At 31.6% G+C, this 21,291-nt stretch overlaps 1 protein-coding gene across 1 annotated transcript; it reads right to left on the reverse strand.

The window, feature by feature from the left end:
• Nucleotides 1-437: 437 nt before the first annotated feature.
• Nucleotides 438-21,062, reverse strand: LOC118444064 (uncharacterized). Its single transcript, XM_035871908.2, has 6 exons — nucleotides 21,037-21,062; nucleotides 20,293-20,792; nucleotides 6,131-6,188; nucleotides 1,385-1,544; nucleotides 1,055-1,226; nucleotides 438-880 (listed from the first exon to the last, which is right to left on the reverse strand). The coding sequence occupies exons 2-6, from the start codon at nucleotides 20,722-20,724 to the stop codon at nucleotides 791-793; spliced, it is 912 nt and encodes a 303-aa protein (XP_035727801.2). The 5' UTR covers nucleotides 20,725-20,792; nucleotides 21,037-21,062; the 3' UTR covers nucleotides 438-790.
• Between the last annotated feature and the right edge of the window lie 229 nt (nucleotides 21,063-21,291).

Genomic DNA, 21,291 nt, shown 5'->3' on the forward strand with positions numbered 1-21,291 from the left:
CAATCGACACTTTTTCTACAAGTCAAGAAAATTTCACAGATACTTTTTTTTCTTTCTTTTTTCATGGTTCATGGTTATTATCAAGTGAAAGTATAGTGTGTCCCGACTAACAGCAACGAGCCCATATAGAGGCACGGAAGAATCTCTCACCATGGTGTAAAGACGATCATTATAAATAAATTCGTCTTTGTCTGTTGAACACGAATCTACATCATCATCATCATCATCATCATCATCATCATTACCATCATCATCATCATCGTCATCATCATCATCATCATAATACTTCCATGTTTAAGCAGAAAGCAACTTGTAGGGTAATTAACATCGACATTTAATAGTCGATCCAACGATTCGTATTTTATCATTGAACTATCTATGCATGAACGTTTACTACGAATCGTACTCCTCATAAAAATAGTCTAAAGTCATTTCTATTTTTCTTCTCTGTTCAATCTTTAGAAATGAAAAAAAGGAAAAAATATTACAAACTCGTCGTTCCCATGTGGAATACATACATCTTTTTTCCCTTAAATACGCGCGTTTGTTTTTGTTTTTTTCTTATCTATGGCTATAAGGAGTGCGAGTTTATGGTCCTGCTTTTCTAAAAAATACATACATTTATATATATATATATATAAATGTATGCATGTATGTATATCTATATACACAAAAATTACGTCCTAAAAAAATGATCGTCCGATATTAAAATCCATGAAGAAAAACGTAATGATCGTTTGTTTGTTCTAATTCACGTATCGCTCGATCCAATTTCCACATTTGTTCTAATTCATTGCGAGTCAGTACGTGGTCTTAATTTCGCTCTCGCCGTTATCAAGAGATTATTTGGCTCAATCATCGTTGGTTGTGATTGCTCTTGCTAGAATGAAATAGAAATAGTATGATTATATTTGAAGTAGAGTAATTTTTTTATATGAAAAAATAAATAAATACGACTAAATTGGATGATATGATCGAACAATTTTTTACATAGATCTTTCATTCAACAGAAAAGGAATATTTATCATTTATTTCTTCATCGAAGATAACTCACCATTATTTGAATATGTTTTGCCCTTTGCTCTATCGCCCTTTGTAACGCTGTCCTTGGATCATCTTTAAAAGTTTCTTCACGAATTCTCTCAGCTTCTTTTCTAGATGCATTCTCTCTTTGCTTTTCTAACGCTCTTTGTAACTCGCTTTTTTGATTTAACACGTTTCTACCTCTGGAGAAAAAAATAATTAAAAATAATATCTTGCTTCGTACAATAATTGTTATTAAGATGATTAATTAAAACGAAGAGTTTTTTAAATTTTAAACACATGTATATATATATATATATATATATATATATATATATATAAATGGTATTATTCAACTTACATTTTCTGATTAAAAAGTAACTCTCTACGTAGATCTTTATGATTGGTAGATGTGAGGCAAGGGTTGTAAGGTTTCCTAGGTAAAATTAGGCCATCAGGTCCCATATGAGGTGCAGGCGGTGGTGGAGGTGGGACACCCAAAACTGGTGCCATTTTTCTTCCTGTACAATCAATCATACACTTGGAGTTAGTCAAACGAGAGAAGTCATCGTTTATTATTCGATTATTCGCGATACGATGAACTCGATCAATAAGCATTAATCATTAGTAGTTTTTGTATCGGACTAAATGAAATTTAAACAATTTTTCTTTTCTTTCCTCTTCCTCACTTCCAGCTTTTCCCCCTCATTTCTTTTTCCCTTTTATAAGGAGCTCAGACAATAATTTTAATATTCACCCTCCAACGATGCAATTCTTTCCCTAACTGAACCCTCCTCGGACATCGTGGTATATCGCACTGAAGCATTTCCGGACGAACCGTATCAAAGAGTGTGCTTTTCTATATAGTTTTGCTTAGGGCTTCGCGTAGTCACTAATCGGTTTAGAGTTTGAACTAGTCTACTGAGCTCTACGTACGTTCATACGTACGTATATGTATATATATATATATATGTATATATACATATATATATTTATTTATGCATGTGTGTATATGTGTGTATATATATATTTCAAGGTGAAGCTAATAATATTATGTATATAAAATTTGAATCTCATTCGATATAATAAACTTCGATTTTTCTCCTTTAAAACGTTTTTCTCATATTGGCTTATCTATGACATACTCTCAGATAATTTATAAACGTTTAATTAGTTAAATATTGATGATTGAATTTACTCGCTTATCGTCCGTTCTTCAACTCAAGATAACCGTAATACTTTAGCCTGAATAATAGTTACGAGTATTATTTTTAAATAGACCCTTCTCGTGTTCTAACGTTTTAATTTTTTCATTTCTTCGTTTAATACGTGTAAAGAATTTTTTCAAAATAATAAAAAATATTAATATCGTTAAATATGTAAAATAGTAAAATTAGTAAAAAATTTTCAAACCAGTTAACACCATTGGAATCCGTTAGATATCTTCTGAAATAAATGATTTATTTAAACATCGATTGAATTTTTTATTTTACCCCATCGGCTTATCGCGTTAAAACTAATGGATCGACCCTTTTAAAACTTGTCGTTGCGATCAAAGAGAAAAAATAGAAGGAAGAGGAGGGGCAGAAGAAGAAGGAAGAAGGGAGAAGGGAGAAAGAGTAGGAGTAAAAGCGGAATGGAGGTTTGTAGAAGTGTGTCACGATGTCGTTACATACGTCAAATATTTGCATAGGTAATGTTGAATAAATAATATGACATTGATAAGGTGTCTAATGACTATAAACAAAATCAAGGTTGTCTCGAAGTTTTACGAGGTCATACAAAACATCTTTTTTTTTTCTTCCCTCCACCCTCCTCCCATAAAAAAGAGTAAAAAAATAAAAATAAAAAAATATATTCACGATTTGTATAGATATTTTGCGAGACAAGAAATATGATGGATATAGAAAAGATAAATAAAAAATAGTGACAAGAATAGAAGGATGAAAGATGAAGGAAGAGAAAGAAAGTAAGAAAAAAAGAAAGAAAGAGACAGACAGACAGACAGATACTTTCGTAATAAGAAAGACAAGGAACAAGAGAGACTCGAACTTCTTTTCCGGGATTAGCGCAGCAGCAGGTCTCTCTCTTGGTAAAAGCAAGCAGTGCGACATTGCACCGAGGATGCATTTCGACGTTGCATGCATTCTACGGTAGCTTGTTAGACGTACGGCTCTCTTGTTTCGATGGTTGTTCTTCTGTTTCAACTGAGACGGCTCGTTATACTGATAGGTAGTATATCTCTGACCGAGTGTTCCCCATGTAAAAAAAAATCTTTTTCTTGGTGAGAATAAAACCGGAGGGCGTATTCAAAAAAAATATCCACTATCCTACACACCCCAGCAATGCACATTTACGTATTGTTTACGTGTGTGTACCAGGAGTTTTGAGAGATTACTTGTTTGTCGTCTTTTTTCTCCTTTCTTTCTTTCTTTTTTTCTTCTCTTTTTTTTTTTTTATGGATCATACTCGACGGATAAGAAGGAATTTATTAATATGCAATTTATTAATATGCTTTAAGAGTTTAAAGGTTTTTATATAAGATTTTTTTTGTAATCACATTTATAAGATTAAACGTTACTAATTGATTGACTAATTAGAAATCTTAATGTTGATAACTAAAATTATCCTTGTGATTTTTTTTTTAAATCGATATCTTCCTAATAATTGAGTAACATAAGAATGATCGATAAAAGTGCCAGGTCATCGGTGATCGATAGAAAATAAAAGGAAATCGAATCACAAGGAGGCTTCTCACTTTCTTCTCTCTTTCCCTTTCTTTCTCTTGCCGAACGGGGAAGCGAATCCGATTCGGATTATTTGACTTTACGAGCGGAAAGTGAATTTCACGAATGAAAAGTCGACCATGCGTGACGATATTAGTCGTCTGAAAGAATCCCTCCTCTTTCTCAACCACCTTCTCTTTCTTTGACTCGTTAAAACGATTACTCTCCTTTGTTTTTCAAAGTCGTGAGAGAAAGAAGATGAAAAGCGTCGTGATATTTTCTAAGACGAGAAAAAATACATTCATTCATTCATTCATTCTTTCTTTCTTTCTTTCTTTCTTTCCTTCCTTCTTTCCTATGACTTTTCTTTTTCGTAGAAACGATGATATTCAAAAGTTTCTAAATGAAAATTGGAAAATTAGAAAAACGAAAATGTTGATTAAGAAATTTGTTTATATTCTTTTTTCCTTTTTCTTAAATCAAATTTGCATATTAATTAGAATATTAATGTTGAGCAAATTGCGAAATAAAATTACTGTTGATTGTTTGATAACTTGTTAACTTTGTTATGTACGCCGAACGAAAATTATTTGATAAGGTAATAAACGATGAGGCAGAGAGAGAGAGAGAGAGAGAGAGAGAGAGAGAGAGAGAGAGAGAGAGAGAGAGAGAAATTAGAGTAACGTAACTAACCACCACGATGACATTTTATTACCAAAGAGAAACGAATCCAGACAGATCTTTCGAATTACTATTTCTAATTATTGCTGTATCCTTATTACAAAATATTCATTCTCTCTCCTCTTTCGATTTTTTTTTTAGTTCTTTCAAATAAAAAAAAGCGACGATAAAAATAAAAATAAAATAAAAAAAAGGGGAACGAGCATTGCATAATTTTTTTGATCGAAAGTGAAACCACCGATGCAAAGGTAATAATCAATCTAATTCGTTCGACGACTTTCTCGCCTGTCTCTCGTTTTGTAAACACGTTATCGACAGTAAATCTTCGAACTTTCTAATTACAATTTGTTCCGTGTGAAATCGAAATATTTTTTGGATTATATACTTAATAGGATGGGCCAAAAGTTTCTAGATTTGTAATTTTACAATTTAAAAAAAAAATCAACTTAAAAAAAGTCTCAAATAAGAATGATTCAGTTTTGAAAATCACCTAGAAACTTTTGATCCTGTAGATTGTGCACGTATAGAATAATTTTCATAAATTATTACACCTAATCTCGATGATGATATACTTCTAAAATATTAAATATAAATCTAATTGTTAAATATTTTAAATACACGTTATAAAAATAAAGAATGTCTTATTTAAAATAAGAAGTTACATAAAAAAAAAAAAAAGAAAAAAAAGATTGATAGCATTCAAAACCACAGACGAGTTTCGACGAAATGATAGTCACTATACTATCAAGGCTTATGTTCATTAATTTAAAAAGAGAGAAAGAGAGAGAAATAGAGAGAAGAAGGGAGAGAAAAGAAAGGTCCGGCAACGAATGAGCCGAACGAATTGTCGTGGCGAGAGGGAAAGGGCTGGAGATAAAAGTAATTTTCAGGCAGATGTGTACGGGTACGAAAGGGAGAAGAGAGATAGAGAGAGATCATTGCACCGTAAGGAGCAGCTGAAGTAGCGTGAGAAAATGCATGCCAGGCAGATCATGATGAACGCCTGCTTTAAATGATATCGAGTTAAGGACACATTCAGTGTAGGATTTTGTACTAATTTCGCGAAAAAATGTATCTAATTAAATATCATTTGAAAAAGGAAAAAGATTCATTTTAATAATATAATATGTAATAATTTTTTAATTTTGAATATATATATATATATATATATATATATATATGTTTATATATAATATATTAATTTAGAATATTTTTGATATAATTGAATTTGTTTGGTTTATTATATATACACATCCTTCTTTTTTAAATGTATCCTACATTACCGACTGCGTTATGCTATACTTAATTCATTGATATATATAAATCAGCTGATTTTACGCATTCAATTATCAATGAGTCATATGAATGAATATTAAACACGGTCGGTAATGTAGGATAATATAAAAATATAAAATAAAATGAAATAAAAAAGAATTGAAAACTCTAATAAAAGGACAGCCCCTATAAAGATATTCTTTTAAATCCATATTGTAATATTAAAAAGGAGAAGGGGAAGTGAGGATTATAGATCATTTCTATCTCAGGCCGATGACACAGGATTTACTCGTCTAACCCGTCTAATGGATCACCCTTTGTCGCTGCTTATAACTCTTTACGATGACACGCGATGGAAAAAAAAAGGAAGAAATAAAGAGAAGATAGAATGAAGATCATAGAGGAAATCTAAAGGAGTGACTCACCGTTCGTCAAAACGTCGCAGCTGTCCGAGGGATCGTTCTTTAGACCGTTAGCAATCACCTGAAAAACAAGTGGTTAACTTGATTAACGGTGTTATTACCAGTTGGTAATGCAGTTATTATTATATAAATATTTTATGGTATTCCTGCAATTTCTTTTATTATTATTATTATTATTATTATTATTATTAGGAAGATTTCATTCGTGAAATGCATCGATTGCATTTTATAATTGCAGGTGTAACATTATAAAATCTATACGAGCACAACCGGTTTAATCAACCTGGAATGAAGAAAATTCTTCTGACATATATGTACATTGAGAAATATTTTTATTCATTATTTTTTATTTTTTTATTTTTTTTTTTTTTTAATGATCACGCACGAATGAACACTACAGTGTATTTATCATCCTTTCAACGGCTCATGCAAAATGTTGAAAATTATTATATAGCCTTTCGATTTTTGGTTTTAGTTTTCTTCTTACTTTTTCTTTTTTCTTTTTTTTCTCTCCTTTTTCTAGAAATTCTTCTTTAATAATTATTAATAACAAGAACACGGAAGTCTTTTCTTCGATCTTTCGATCGTGACTTCCTTATTAGATTATGTCGATCTTCATTGACGTACTTGTTGTTCGTTAATTCTATCTTTCTTTTATTTAATTCTGTTTGAAAGATTGATTTATCGACCAATGTATATTATGAAAAATTTATTCAATAAACTATTTTATTTTACTTTAAATAATATGAAAAATAATTTCATCGTTGTAATTATAAAACTCTATACTATAAAGTAATATCAATTTATCATTAATCTCAGTAAAAAATAATTTCTATTCTTGTTCTATGTGTGTTTTACGATCTTACGGTCTTTTGAAATCAATGACAAAAAATTTCTCTTATTTTACAATGTGAGAACAAACAATCTGCTAACGATCTTTAACATGACAAACGAATGCTCCACGATGATTTCTCTCGTTTTACTCTTCTAACGAATCACTGTTGAAAACGAAAGAATATGCACCGATGTATGTATGACTGAATGTAATTTAAGAGAATTAACGAACGAGATAATTAGATTACGACTAAATTTCTGTAGTATCTATATCTACCATCTTTCATTATCAATTTAATTCAATGGAGTTTCTAATAACACAATCCATTGTTACTAAATTTATAATACTCCCTTGTGTTTTCTCAACACACTTGAGAGGAGAATAAAAAATAATAAATAAAAAGGGGGGAAGAACTTCCGGACAAAAAAGTACGAAATATTTTTCACTTCCTTCCTGAGTTCTGGCTCTCTCCCCTTTATCTAACCGAATTCATTAGAACTTGTTTGTTTGACGCGTACGTAAACATGAAAGAGGGACACGACAGAAAGAGAGAGAGAGAGAGAGAGAGAGAGAGAGAGAGAGAGAGAGAGAGAGAGAGAGAGAGATAGAGAAAGAAAGAGTTAGGGGATCTCTCCTAATACACTACACACCATATATACATAATCACACACACATACACACCATATATATGTATATAGTTAGCGTAATGTCGCCTTCTTTCAGGCGTTTCGCGCTTGGTGTATTCGAAGAGCGAGTTAACGTGCATCTCGAAAGGAAGAAACTTATCGTTTGTTGGTCACGGTGAAAAAACTTTTGAGTACCGTAGCGTGCTCAGAGAGACTCGTTTCGATGCTCATCATCATCTTTTGCACGCTTTGGAACTTAATATTTTCTATAGTTACTCGTATACAAAGTTTCTTGTATATGATCAAGATAAAAGAGAAAGAGAGTGATCAATTTAAAAAAAAAAAAAAAAAAAAAAAAAATCTATTTTATTTTATTCTGCTTTGTTTTGTTACATATATTCCCGATATTGTGTTCGAAAAAAATTTTTTATAGATCCTTTTCTTTCATTAATATATAAAAATAAATTGATAAAAATTACAATCGTTTAGGCTTTCTGAAGGACACATGCTTTTTCTCTCTCTCTCTCTCTCTCTCTCTCTTTCTATCTTCCTTTATGCTTAATCACATTTCATCGTTCGTCAGAAAGGAAAAAGAAACGGATTTTCATGGAAATATGAACGAGTTAACGTGCGAGAGCCAGGCATATCTCTTACGAACTCGTTACGCGCACGAGAAGCTTTGTGCACGTTCATGGAGAACGATGTTCCTTTTTTTATTCTTTCTTCTTTCTCTCTCTCTGTTTGCCCGTCTTTATCTCACTCACAGTCAGTTTCGTGCGTCAACAAAAGATCGTACAAAAGGTGTCCTATAGAGAAACGTACTGCTTGCATAATGACACCAGACGTAATATTTTTTTCTCTTTTTTCCTTTTTTATTTTTCTTTTTTTCTTTTTTTTTTTTATTTTTTATACATCATGCACACGTGTCCTGATTTTTTGGAGCGCATCTTTTATGTGCATACGATATTTTTATCTTTTATATTTTGTTTTTTCTCGAAAAGAGAAAAAAATAAATAATTAATTTTGGCCAATTTCATAGATCTTTTATTAATGAACGAATAAAGATCAATGAACGAATCACATTTCATTCCCAAAGTTTTTTCGTGCTAAGAGAGAAAAGGCGGAGAAAAGAGATACATCGAAACACGAATGCAGCAAAGCGCACGTACGAAAAAAAAAAAACAAAATTATGCACTCTGGTTATATTGCTCGACTAAAAGAGACTTTTTCCGATAGCCAAGATTATGAATGGAACACGAATCGCATCTAAATAATTGTAAGCTAACTTGTACGGAGAAATACGTACATATATACCTATGCGCAGAGCACAGATTTGAAAGAAGAAAAGCAAATTTTCTATTCCTATCCCACCAAATTCACCTCCCTTTTACCCCCGGCCCACTCTTTCTCTTTTTCTTTTCTTAAGCCGATCGATCCGAACACGTTTATGCTTCGTTGCACCCTCTTGACACGAATATGAATATCTTTGAGACGATCGAGCAATCGAACGTTGAGCACGTACTACCCTTACGTACTACCCTTTTTTGGAAATTTCATAATATATAGTATAAAGTTTCTTTTTCTTTTTTATTTTTTTTTTTAATTTTTTACTTGTCAAATAATTAAATTTCGCTATTTCTCAGTTCAATTATTTCGCATTATTTCGATCACATTTAGAAAATCCAAGACAAAATTGTTAGCTTAAACTTTAAACTCCATGGAGATATCGAATTTACTCGTCTGAATAATTTCGTGATTTTTAAAAGGCGTCGGCATAGAGAAAACAAGACAAACTACGTCTAGAGCCCCGGAAGACGATCGCATTACTAGAGGGTACTCTCCAAGTTTAAAGGGCATAGCTTACGAACGAAAAGGAATCTCTTTTATAACTTATGCGTCGCGAATTAAGTAAAGAGATCTATTCGAAAGACTAGAAAAAACTACGTATATATATATATATAAAAAAGGACAACTTTGACCATGGAATTCCTTACGTGATCGTTGAAATGACTCGTCTTCATGACTCACGACGATATTAACTAAGACAGAAAAGCGTAAGTGTTCTTTTAGAATGTCATCTGTGATCTTAATGGGACAAGATAATAGTCTAAATAATGGATCCTCAAGACAAACGGATACATAATTGTCCTGTTGATGCATCTACGAGAGATTAAACAAAAAAGAAAAAAAGAAAAAAGAAGAAAGAAAAAAAATAAAGAAGAGAACAAAAAAAAGAGAGTGAGAGAGATATCGACATTCATCAACAATAACATAAAGATCTTCCATATACATATGTCCTATTAAAAAATTGTTTAGAAATAATTACCTCGTCGATGATGCGAAGGACGATGAAAGAAAAAAAAAAAAAAAAAAAAAAAAAAGAACAAAAACAAAAACAAGAAAGAAAAGAAAAACAAATCCAATAATTCGGAATCGTTTTGGAGATTGAGGGAGAGGAATGGAAATAAATCCAAACACCGAGAAATTGTATATGTCACGCCTCACGATATAATAATGATATAGATAGATAAATAGTTGGATAGAATAGAAAGAGAGAAAGAAAGAAACAGAGAGAGAGAGAGAGAAAGAGAGGGAATGCACTTCCCGCTCGTTCGAGTGCACGATGCAAACTGACAGACGCACGAGGCAAGAGAGGAGACAAGTTCGCGCTCGTTGCCCATGTGACCTCTCTCTGTGTAACGGATACCGACACACCCATAATCTTCCATACGCACGAACAATCCTACACATGCACAGATAATGCCCACACAAGGACGACGGACGTATAGATAACTAATACTTGGAAAGCGATAATATATATTATGTACATACACATAGATAATTCAGATAGAGAGACCCGTACTTACTTACAATGTACTTCGTATACAGATATATATATTCGTATAAATAGAATTTTCTTTCTATCTGTCTATTTCTATCTTTTTCTCTTCATGATAGAATATTTTTTGTCCTAACTCAAACTATTCGAGTACTTGAGTACTCTTTTTTTTTTTTCTTTTTTACATTCGTGGGAACAAGGTGAAAGGGCACAAACAGCTATCCTTCCATTTTTACCCTAAACGGAAGTTCGCCGACATTTAATTATGAGTTTATATTATGTGGTCGAAATTTTACAAGTCGATGATTCGAGAGTGAAGGAGAGGCAAAGTGCGTTAAAATTCTTTCTCTTTCTCTCTATATATATATATATCTATATATGTGTGTGTGATATTTTATAAAACAAAAAAGAAATGATTTATCATTCCATAGAAATAATTCAATAATTCAAAGTTCGATATATATAGAGAAAAAAGAAAATTAATATTGTCTTTGATATCGTGAAAAAGGATTGATGATGCATCGAATAATTGCAAGAAAATCATACGCACTTTCTACTAGCCGAGATAACATGCTCTAAAGAACATTTTAACTTCAGTGTCGATCATAAATACTTTTGCTCTTACTTTTTCAGATCACACGAGTAATGAATATCAACGAAAGGTAGAAAGGAGAATATAAAAGGAGAAAGAAAATAAAAAAAAAAAAAAAATTAAATAAAAGAAACTTTCTCTCGATCGCATATATTATGTATCAATACGAATTTTTATAGGATAACGCGAGTAATTATATAAAAACTATATATATTTGACATAGAGTACTTTTTTTTCAAATAATTGCAATCGAGTTCGCAATTATTCATCTACGAGAAAAATAAAAAAATTAATATATACATACATGCACACGCGCGCACATTCCTTAATTAAAAAAAAAAAAAAAAAAAAAAAATTTGGTCGATAGATCGATCCCGTACTCGATCTTTCTTAAAAATCATGGAGAGGTGGATTCGAAAGGCGGCAGAATGAAACGGCTGATCGCTATCTCTCTTGTCGAGCCCTTTGTTATTATCGAAAGCTTTCTTCGCCGTTGCAACGGCTGCAGCCACCTGCATCAGACCACGGCGACCCTTTAATAAGAGCAATACGACCTCTGGCTATTACCTGATTCTTCTCCTTCTCGCATCTCGAATCCTCCCTTGAATCGTCGATAGCAAAGAACTTGCGGACGATGCACTCGCACATGTGCAGAATATTTTCAATACTTTAGAAATTATTTGTCCTTTATATATAATTTTCTTTCTTTCCGTATTTCTCATACGCGAATGTTATTAATTTTCATTTGTAAAATATTTGAACGCGCAACCGTGAAATAATTTTCTTCTCCGTAATATTTCAACCAACGAAAATATAAAAGTCTTGTAAATTATTCGATAAATTTTGTTTTTACAACACGTCGAGCCATAAGTTTCATTTTTAATCTTTTTATTAAAAAAGAAAAGAAAAAAAAAGAAAAAACAGAACTTCTTGATATATCTTCTAAAACTTCCATATGTCTATACGAGGAAAGATAAACGCGTCGATCTCGTTCAAGATCATTCATGAGACTGAAATCTCTGCTAGAAAACGCTTCCCATCTTAGCCACCTGTTCGCCAAGTACTTTCACTCTCTCGTAATCTGACCATCGAGATCGTCTTCGCGACTCGCTTAATCGAATTCCTTGTTTATCTTAATCATTAAATCCGCTCGATGATGGAAAAACGAATGAAAAAATATTTCAAAGTTCAATCAACATTAAAAATAATTTTTCTCCGATCGATAAGCTACTCATTAAATAAAAATCAATTGTAGATAACGTCAATCAATAATGCTTTCGATCATATAAATTAAAATGTTATATTATATGCAACAAGTTAATATAAAAAGTTAATTGTTTGAAAAATTATCAGATAAAATTCTACAAGAAATGAAGAAAAGAAAAATACGATAGAAGGAGCAGAATGGCAAAGTGTTTTAAAGTAAAAGTTGCAGATGCATCGATGCATCTTCTGCTGGTGCATCTTCGAGCGATAAATTTTATACTCTGGTCTATTAGGCGAGACGACATCGTTGGGTACGACGATCGATTCTCGACGGCGAGCCGGAAATTGTGGCTGATTGAGAAGTTCGGAAAAGCAATCGAGAGCCGATAACGAGCACGTTGCACTTCCGACATCATCGAATATCTAATTCTCCTCGTCGCGTCAGCCATTCCTTTTTTATCTCCGTTATTGTCATCGTTTCACGTCCTTTAATCCAGATTATATATTTTTTTTTTAACCTTACAGATAATCACATGATTAAATAATATTATCAAATTGACGAATAATTTTTTAAGAATGACACAAACAATATTAATTAATTATTATAATGTCTTTTTTTATTTCCTTTCCTTTTCTATCGATTCCTGTCTGATTTCTAATCTTTATATTTTGTTATCTTCCTTTTCTTTTTTTTTGTTCGATTTCAAGCGAAATAATTCTAAATAATTTTCTTCATAAGACATAGAACTGATTTTAACTTGGATCGATTTTTATCAAACGATAAAATGAACTTCAAACAGAGGATCGCGTTCTACTCGATCGCATCGAACTGGCTCTGCAATAGTAACCAGTAACAGTAAGAGCAAGCATTGAACGATTCTCATCACGAGAAGAGGAAATTCGTTTGACCGTTTAGAAAGCGAATGCGACGCCTGCAAGTTAGGCTTTGTTTTCTCGCATCCCTGAGAATTGGAAAAAGCGAAACCGAATGTTGTTTCCCTAACCAACTCTTTTCTAAGAGGGGAAGGATACGACAGGATGGAAGGTTTCGAGCTTCGTCGAAATGAACTTAAATCTTAAAAAACATAATAAGAAGCTCATTTTTTATATTACGATAAATACATGAAGTAAGGAAAACAAAATAATTTAGAAAAAAATTATTCCACGTCAATCATCGACGATGTTACAACGATCGTATTCATTTTTTTTTCTTTCTTTTTTTTTTTTTTTTTTTTTTTTTTTTTTTTTTTTTTTTATCACGGACATCAAAAGAAAAAGAAAATGACAGCATACAACAAAAATACACGGTCATTCGTTAAATAATAAAGCATACACTCACTATGTGTATACTTATACACCGATTCTTCATTTTCTCTTTCGTACTTTATGATATTTTAACACGCGGGAAGAAACGATTCTATATTTTGACTAATGCAATTGTCCTATGGAATTTTTTTTTGCATGCGAGCTCGTACAAACAATGATGAAAACATGATTTGTCATTTACTATTTTCAAAGTCACCACAATCCTCTCTCTCTCTCTTGTAATTACGGTGATAACACTTTGAAAATATCAGAATAAAGATAGTACTTTTTATAAGATTCAAAATAAAGGATAATTATTATGACTGATGATATCATATATGTTTTCGTCGTCAAATCAAAATCTTTTCGAATAAAAAGTCTTTAAATTGACACTATTAAATTCACGATAACTTTTAAATGAAATTTATTTATATACATATATCTATAATATGTATATACTTAATTATACATACGATACATTCGTGAATTATAAAATATTTGATGAATTAGTATCTGATTAAAAACCAATTGGTTATGGTATTTGAACAAAATGAACATTAAATTTTATTATCCCGAAATCATCACAGCGAAAAAGAAGTCACATAGTCATTTTCTCGCAAACTCGTAAGAAAATCTTAAGGCTTTTCTCTTTCTATCTCCCGTAGTAATGACTTTTAAATGCTCACGGCGACGTTAATATGCCGTGAAGTCGTCAGACACAACCATTTTACACGATCTGTCCCTCTTATTCTTAGAAAGTAACATTAAAACCGAGAGAATTCTGCGTCTTTTGTTATTTTGATTTTTTCTTTTTTTATTTATTTATTTTTTTGTTTTTCTTGACACCTGCAACGACCGAGTACTAGCAATAGAGTACTGAACAATAGCCGAGTGCACTTTTATCTTTGCATTCGAAAATAATTGCTTCACGCGGTCTCTGTCTCTCGCTCTCTCTATTTTCTTATTATATAAAAATCTTTCATATACGTATATATATATATCCAAGTATATATGATATATATAATATTATGTTCCAAGGTTGTTTGTAATAAGAATAAAAATAGAATATTATTGGAAATTTCCTAACCATGAGCCAATTCTTCTCGCTTGTTAAAATTAATTTTAGAAACATTTTTTTTTTTTTTTTTTTTTTTTTTTTTTTTTTTTTTTTATACGAGATTTATTCTTATATGAGCTTTTCAATCGAACAATTATATTTATTTACTATTAATTGCGTCGATTAAAAAGGAAGACTATTATGCTTAGAACGTTCACGATATGCTCTCTTCTAACGGCGTTAAAGATCGTCGATGTTATACTACATATGTACATACGTATGTAAGTTTAAAAATATAACTCGTTCTCCATCATGTACATACGTACTTCCGCGTACATAAGACGCACGTGCATTTATGCTCGAGTTCACGATTACGTCTGTCATTTTGCAAATTTAACACGCGTTTTTGCCATTCATTTTTGATTTTTTCATCTTTTATTTTATTCTTTTCTTTTCTCTTTTTTGTTCCTTTTTTAACCATGACATCGTAGTCGATTTATCTCGATATACGTCGACGAGCGCGAAATTCGATTCATAAATCATTCACTATTCAAGAGGAATCCAAAGTAAAATTTTTTACTTGGAGAAAATAGAATGGATGAAAGAAAAGATTAGATATTAAAAAAAAAAAAAAAAAAGAAACGAAGAAAAAACAGAGACTTGACACGTTAAAAATAACTATGATTGAAAACGATTATTATCTATACTATTTATACACGTATGTATTATAAATCGTTTTTAATTATCTTTTATCTTTCTTTCTCGCTCGAAACTAAATCGATCGAAAGTCGTTCGAAATTATTGACCGGTCGATCGCAGAAAATGATTTCACACCCTGTATATAAGAATCTCAGTCTCACAAGGAGAATCTAGTTCTGAACGCGGTGCAACCAGTTTGCAGTTGAATTAATCTTTTAAGACCGACAACTTGGTCACTTTGAAAGTATACCGATCGTTTAAATCGTTCAAAACCGTGACTTTCAATACGACCAATTATTAATAACATTTTCTCTCTATAAAAATACCTTGCTACTGGCAAATTCTTTTTCATTATAAAAAGAATGCGAGAAAAATGAATAATTGAATATACATATATATATATATGAAAATTATTACATTCGAAATTCATCCTTTTCCAAATATTTTCCCCCTTGAATAAAATACTCGTTAAAAATTTCTTTATTAAATTCCATGTCGCATTTTTATGAGTTCATGTCTCCAGACATATGTAAATACAAATATTTTCGAGAATAATAATTTAAAGGACAATGGAGAGAAGAATGATCGTAGATAAAGAGTTTCAAAGTGTATATAATAAAACAATTAGAAAGTTAAAATTACCACTTGAAATAGTCGTTGTAAAAGCAAAATAGAAAAGTAAAAAAACAAAATTTGTCTACGTTATAAACTAGTTCCTTAATTAAAAATCATTCGAATGCGTAGTAGTTACCACGGCGATTAATTACAAAGATAACATGTTTAATATCTTTTATCCTTACATATATATGTATATATATATATGCACAAAAGAAAAAAAAAAACAAAAAAAGAAGAGAGCCATAGTTTTGTTAATGTTAGATAGACATTAATCGAGCTATCGAAAAGGTTTATGTAGTTGATATCTAGTATAACGATTGGCGGTTTCAAAGCAAATCTTTGTCTTAAATTTACGAGCAAAGTACGCCAGACGTGAACCACGATAAGCGTTATCTTATAATTATTCAACGGATGTAACCATAGTATGCACGCTACGGGGTCGCCTTTTATAAAAGGCATGAGCTTCGTGCTACGTTCAAATCGAATATATAATAAATCGATATCGTTATCATTAATACCGTACATAATATAGTAAAAGAGACTATATTATTTAAATATTTTTTATAATATCATTTTTTTATACTTTTCAATATTATCATTGATTATGTCGTATCACATTAAGGTAATATAACAAAGTATTAGAAATTATATTGAAAAGAAAAATAAATAAATAAAAAGATAAAAATATTTTCACAAAGTCATTTAAATAATTCATGAAAAACACACGAGCACGCGCTCACACACATACACACACACACACACACACACACACTCATTCATAATTTCAATGAATACGACTGCGAATTTTTTTTAATTAATACGTCATCCAATGTAATAATGTCTGTTATGTGCCATAACTCGAGAGACTCAGTCTTCTTATTTTTTGCTGTTCAAGCAAACAAATATTAATTGTATAGATAGGTGTACGATAAGTGTGCGTGCGTGAACTTAAGTAGGCGAAATACGTCAAATGGGCGTGCAAATACAAAACGTCTTCGTGTTACGCAATTTTACATCGTTACAAACAAGCATATATATATTCACACACGTAAATTTTTAAATACATTTCGAATGAATGTTATCACATACTGAAGAGGATTATGCAGATATGAAAAAACTCATGTACGTCGTGTACGTTTTAATTAAAAAAATAAAAATTAGAACAAAATAAAAATTAAATGGGACAGTCGATTTGAACTTTGCATTCTTTTTTTCTGGTACGATGACGTACTAGAAATGATCTCGTTCATTAATATTAATAACAAAGTTATCCCGTAATATTCTCATCCTGCTATTGCTTCCATCGTACACGATAAAAGTTTCGATTTTAATCTAGATTATATAATTTTGATTATTAATTAAAAATTTAAATAGATAGAAATACATACTAGAAGTCGAACGTAGATAACTCGCAGGAAATTTCGATTGTTTCTTGCAAAAATCTATGTTTACTAAAATGTTTAAAAAAGAAAACTTCGTCGTTCAATTCTACCTAAATTCGATGAATAGAGATCTCACTAAAGAAAATTGTCACCACTGTTTCTTGGTTGATAATATAATAAAATCGATAAATGTGAAAAAAAAAAAGGAAAGAAAGAGAAAAAGAACTGCAACACCTGGTGCGATATGTACGTACGGAGCTAAGGGAGTTAAGAAAAATGTTTAAAGTACGAGCGTAAACACCGAACTGAAGCTCCGCCACGGCAAGCTGCACCTCGAGACCACGCTGGCTCCAGCCTTAATTAGGCTGCTTTCACACCGAACACTTGTCTAGTAAATGTTTTCACGCCTCTCTCGTGCGATCGTCTAACTAGAAAAAGAATTCGAAAAGACTCACGGGACCCTTTCAAATAATAAAAAAAAAGAAAAATACGACGATAAAATTGATCAATATGAGATAAGAAGAGGAAAAGTATTTTTTTTAGATATTATTCGAGTACTACGATAAAATTCATCAATGGGAAAGAAGATAAAAATTATAATTATTTTTTTCTCTTTCTTTTTTTTTTTTTTTTTTTTTTTTTGATTACCGGCAAAATTAATCAACGTAAAATAAGATAATACAATTAATTAATAAAGATATTCTGTTATTCAACGTTAATACGACAATTTTGATGTAACCTTTTTAATAAGTTTGAATCTTTTAATGTGATTCTACATTAATCAATCTAAGATAGTGTGATGCAATTGATAAAATATTCATCGAAACGTCTCTCTTTCTAGAGAATACAGTTACGGGACTGAGAAATTGTTTCTACCAAAAATAGCGCGATTCCGATCGAATGTTAACATAGGCGGTCAATGCCCTCGTGTTGTTACATATATGTATATATATGTATATATATATATATATATATATATATATATATGTATCTATGTATAAACGTATGTACGTAGTATTAGCAAGCAAATTTCCGCTTAAAGCTATTCGCGTTCGTATGTGGCTTGAACGTAAAATAAAACGGTACAACATGGAAATCTTCAGGAAGTCATTGGAGTTGTTGAACCTTTTGGATTGACTCGATCTACATTAGATTTATAACGTTTTGCAACAATCTATAAGAGATAAAAGAAAAAGAAAGTTAGGAGAAAGAAAAAAAAAATTAAAAACAAAGTCTAACATCATTTTAACAATTAGATAATTATTGATCGTGATCGATAAAAGAGATATCTATTTGTCCTATTATGTATAACGACAGAAAATGACGATCACATTTTCGATGATATGATAAATTTTTGATATATGATAACGTGAAAAATAACGTGATTATGAAAGCCCCTTAATCCAAATTCCGCACAAAGGAAGGCATCCGTGGAAAGGAACCTGCAACAGGCCCGCATCTTCCAGGTCCGAACCTAATTCATCTCGGGGCCCTCTGCATGTCGTAGTACGATCACCTTGCATGCTACGATGCATCTCTCCCTTCCAAGAATTTTAAGAACGAAACATCTGTCGTATCTTAACAACACATCATTCACCTTTCCTGCAATATGACGATCAACGACGACCAACGACGACAACGACGAAGACGACGAAGACGAGGAGGAGGAGGAGGAGGAGGAGGAGGAGAAGGAGGACGATACCATTATCAAATTAATAATAATCATAGCGATGGAAAAAGCTGTTAAGAATATCGGATATAATTTTCCAATATATTATTTCCTATTCCTTATCGTTTTACTAATGACACACTAAGTAAGTACCTATAATATAATAGCTGAGTATGTGTGAACTCTTTAAACCTGACACCAGTGGAAACTTCATTAACGATGAAACTGGTTCTTGCGGTCAAAAGTAAATATATTTCTTCGTTTCCCCGAGGTTAACTTACGCGATTGAATCGTTGTTTTAACGATTCAAGATTGCGTTATGTATCCGTTTACATATATCTACATATTATGTTCATAAAATATAATATAATCCTGAAAAGTACGAATGAGTATACGTAGACATGTGAACTGAATGAAGTATCATACAATTCTACATGATAATTAAATAGTACGCGTCATTATGTTCTTTGCGAACACGATAAAAAAAGAAAAAGAAAAGAGAAAATTGTATGGTATCGTCGAAATTAAATGTAAAATAATTGATGTATATTATATATAAGAAAATAAAAACCTGTTAAAGCTTCTCTCGATGTCGATGAACGAACGATATCTATTCAAGGTTTATTCCGCGCGAGTGACTTTACTGTTTCTTCACCAGAACACAACGTGACATTTTTAACTTTTCACGGATGCGTAATCTTCGTATTCGTACGTATACGATATATATCGTACGTACGTTATACTATATTCTGAGCACGTTCTTAACATTTCGCAATAAATAAATTCCACTTATTTAAAATTTCAATACGTTGGAAAGCATAAATTCGCCTTTCTCCATTTCGACATACTCAACTATGCATATTTTGTTAATTCGTTGTCGACGATCATTAACAATAAACGAGGTAACAGTATTTAAGGTTACTTTCGATACGGTTCATTGAATAATGACATACAAAATATAAATTATATGTATTAATGTACGTAACGTGCGTCTCTACAAACGTATATGCATGCATAACATTATTTACGCGTTGCTCGTGAAAAATATTATTTAAGATTTCGAGAAAAATGTAAAAGAACAGCCTCGAGGAAACGTCGTAATTATATTTGCTAATAATTAATCAAGAGGAAGACGATCAAAATTAGAGTATTATTATCATTATTATCTATGTCAAATATTATTACGTCGTTATTAATTCGAATCACGCGCCGTGCTCACGTGATCACGCGTCATTCTTGCAACGACGCAGGTATGTATTATTTCGTGACGCAGCGGGCATATAATTAGCAAATTATTAATATTATGATTATAAGAAGATGAAAGTTTTACCTCTTACCTTTTTATCGCCAAAAGAAGAAGATGAAGAAGAAGATGAAGAAGAAGAGGACGAAGGCACTTTCGTAGAGAGTTCGACGATGAAATCCTGAACGTTCGTCGATGCAAAAAAAGAGGATTCCTTTCGTTTCTCATTGACGTTAACTTTCAAAGATAACGATGTGGTTGACGAAAAAGATGCTGATCCTTTTGTATTTATTCTCGAACAATTCTCGTTCTTTAATTCTTTTTCTAAGAATTCTGGCTCGCTCAAACATTTTTCCAAACTGGACGTTGATGCTCTTTGTTGCAATGCCGTTGGTGAATTAGGCGTAGATTTGGAAAATTCCGATTCGTTTTTTAAGAAACGATTATCCTTTACTTTATCACGTATTCGCGGTGGATCTTGATCGCGAAAGATCCTTCGTTGGACCTTAGAAATCTCGCACATCATCGAGGATTATCCAAATATGTGCGCTTATTATTTCAAAGCCATCGTCCTTCTTTTGTTTCGAAACAATGCTACCAAATTAACGATTACTGTACATGCGTGTATGCATACATATATATATATATATATATATATATATATATATGTGTGTATATAATATATAATTATAATTACGATTATAATCGCAAGAAAAGAAAAACAAAAAAACGAGAAAAATAATCGACAAAACTCGTTCGGATACTTGGATAATTAATATCGAACATGATCATCGATTTTTTTATTAATTATGGATTATAATTAATTGAAAATACATACTTGTAATTTGGAGCGAAGTCCTTTTGCAAATAAATCTTGTTTTAGCACGCTTGATAAAAGAGAGAGCAAAAGAGAGATAAAGAGAGAAAGTAAAGAGAGAAAGAGAGAGAGAGAGAGAGAGAGAGAGAGAGAAAGAGAAAGAGAGGAAGATAGATAGAGGAAGAGAAAGAGAGAGATTAACCTCTTTTTTTTCGTAACCACTATACTTCCGCAACGTACAGAAACAAGGCAACGACTATCCTCGCGAAGGCTAAA

Source organism: Vespa mandarinia, chromosome 21 (assembly GCF_050613455.1).
Source record: "Vespa mandarinia isolate Hongniang chromosome 21, ASM5061345v1, whole genome shotgun sequence".
NCBI classification, from domain to species: Eukaryota; Metazoa; Arthropoda; class Insecta; order Hymenoptera; family Vespidae; genus Vespa; species Vespa mandarinia.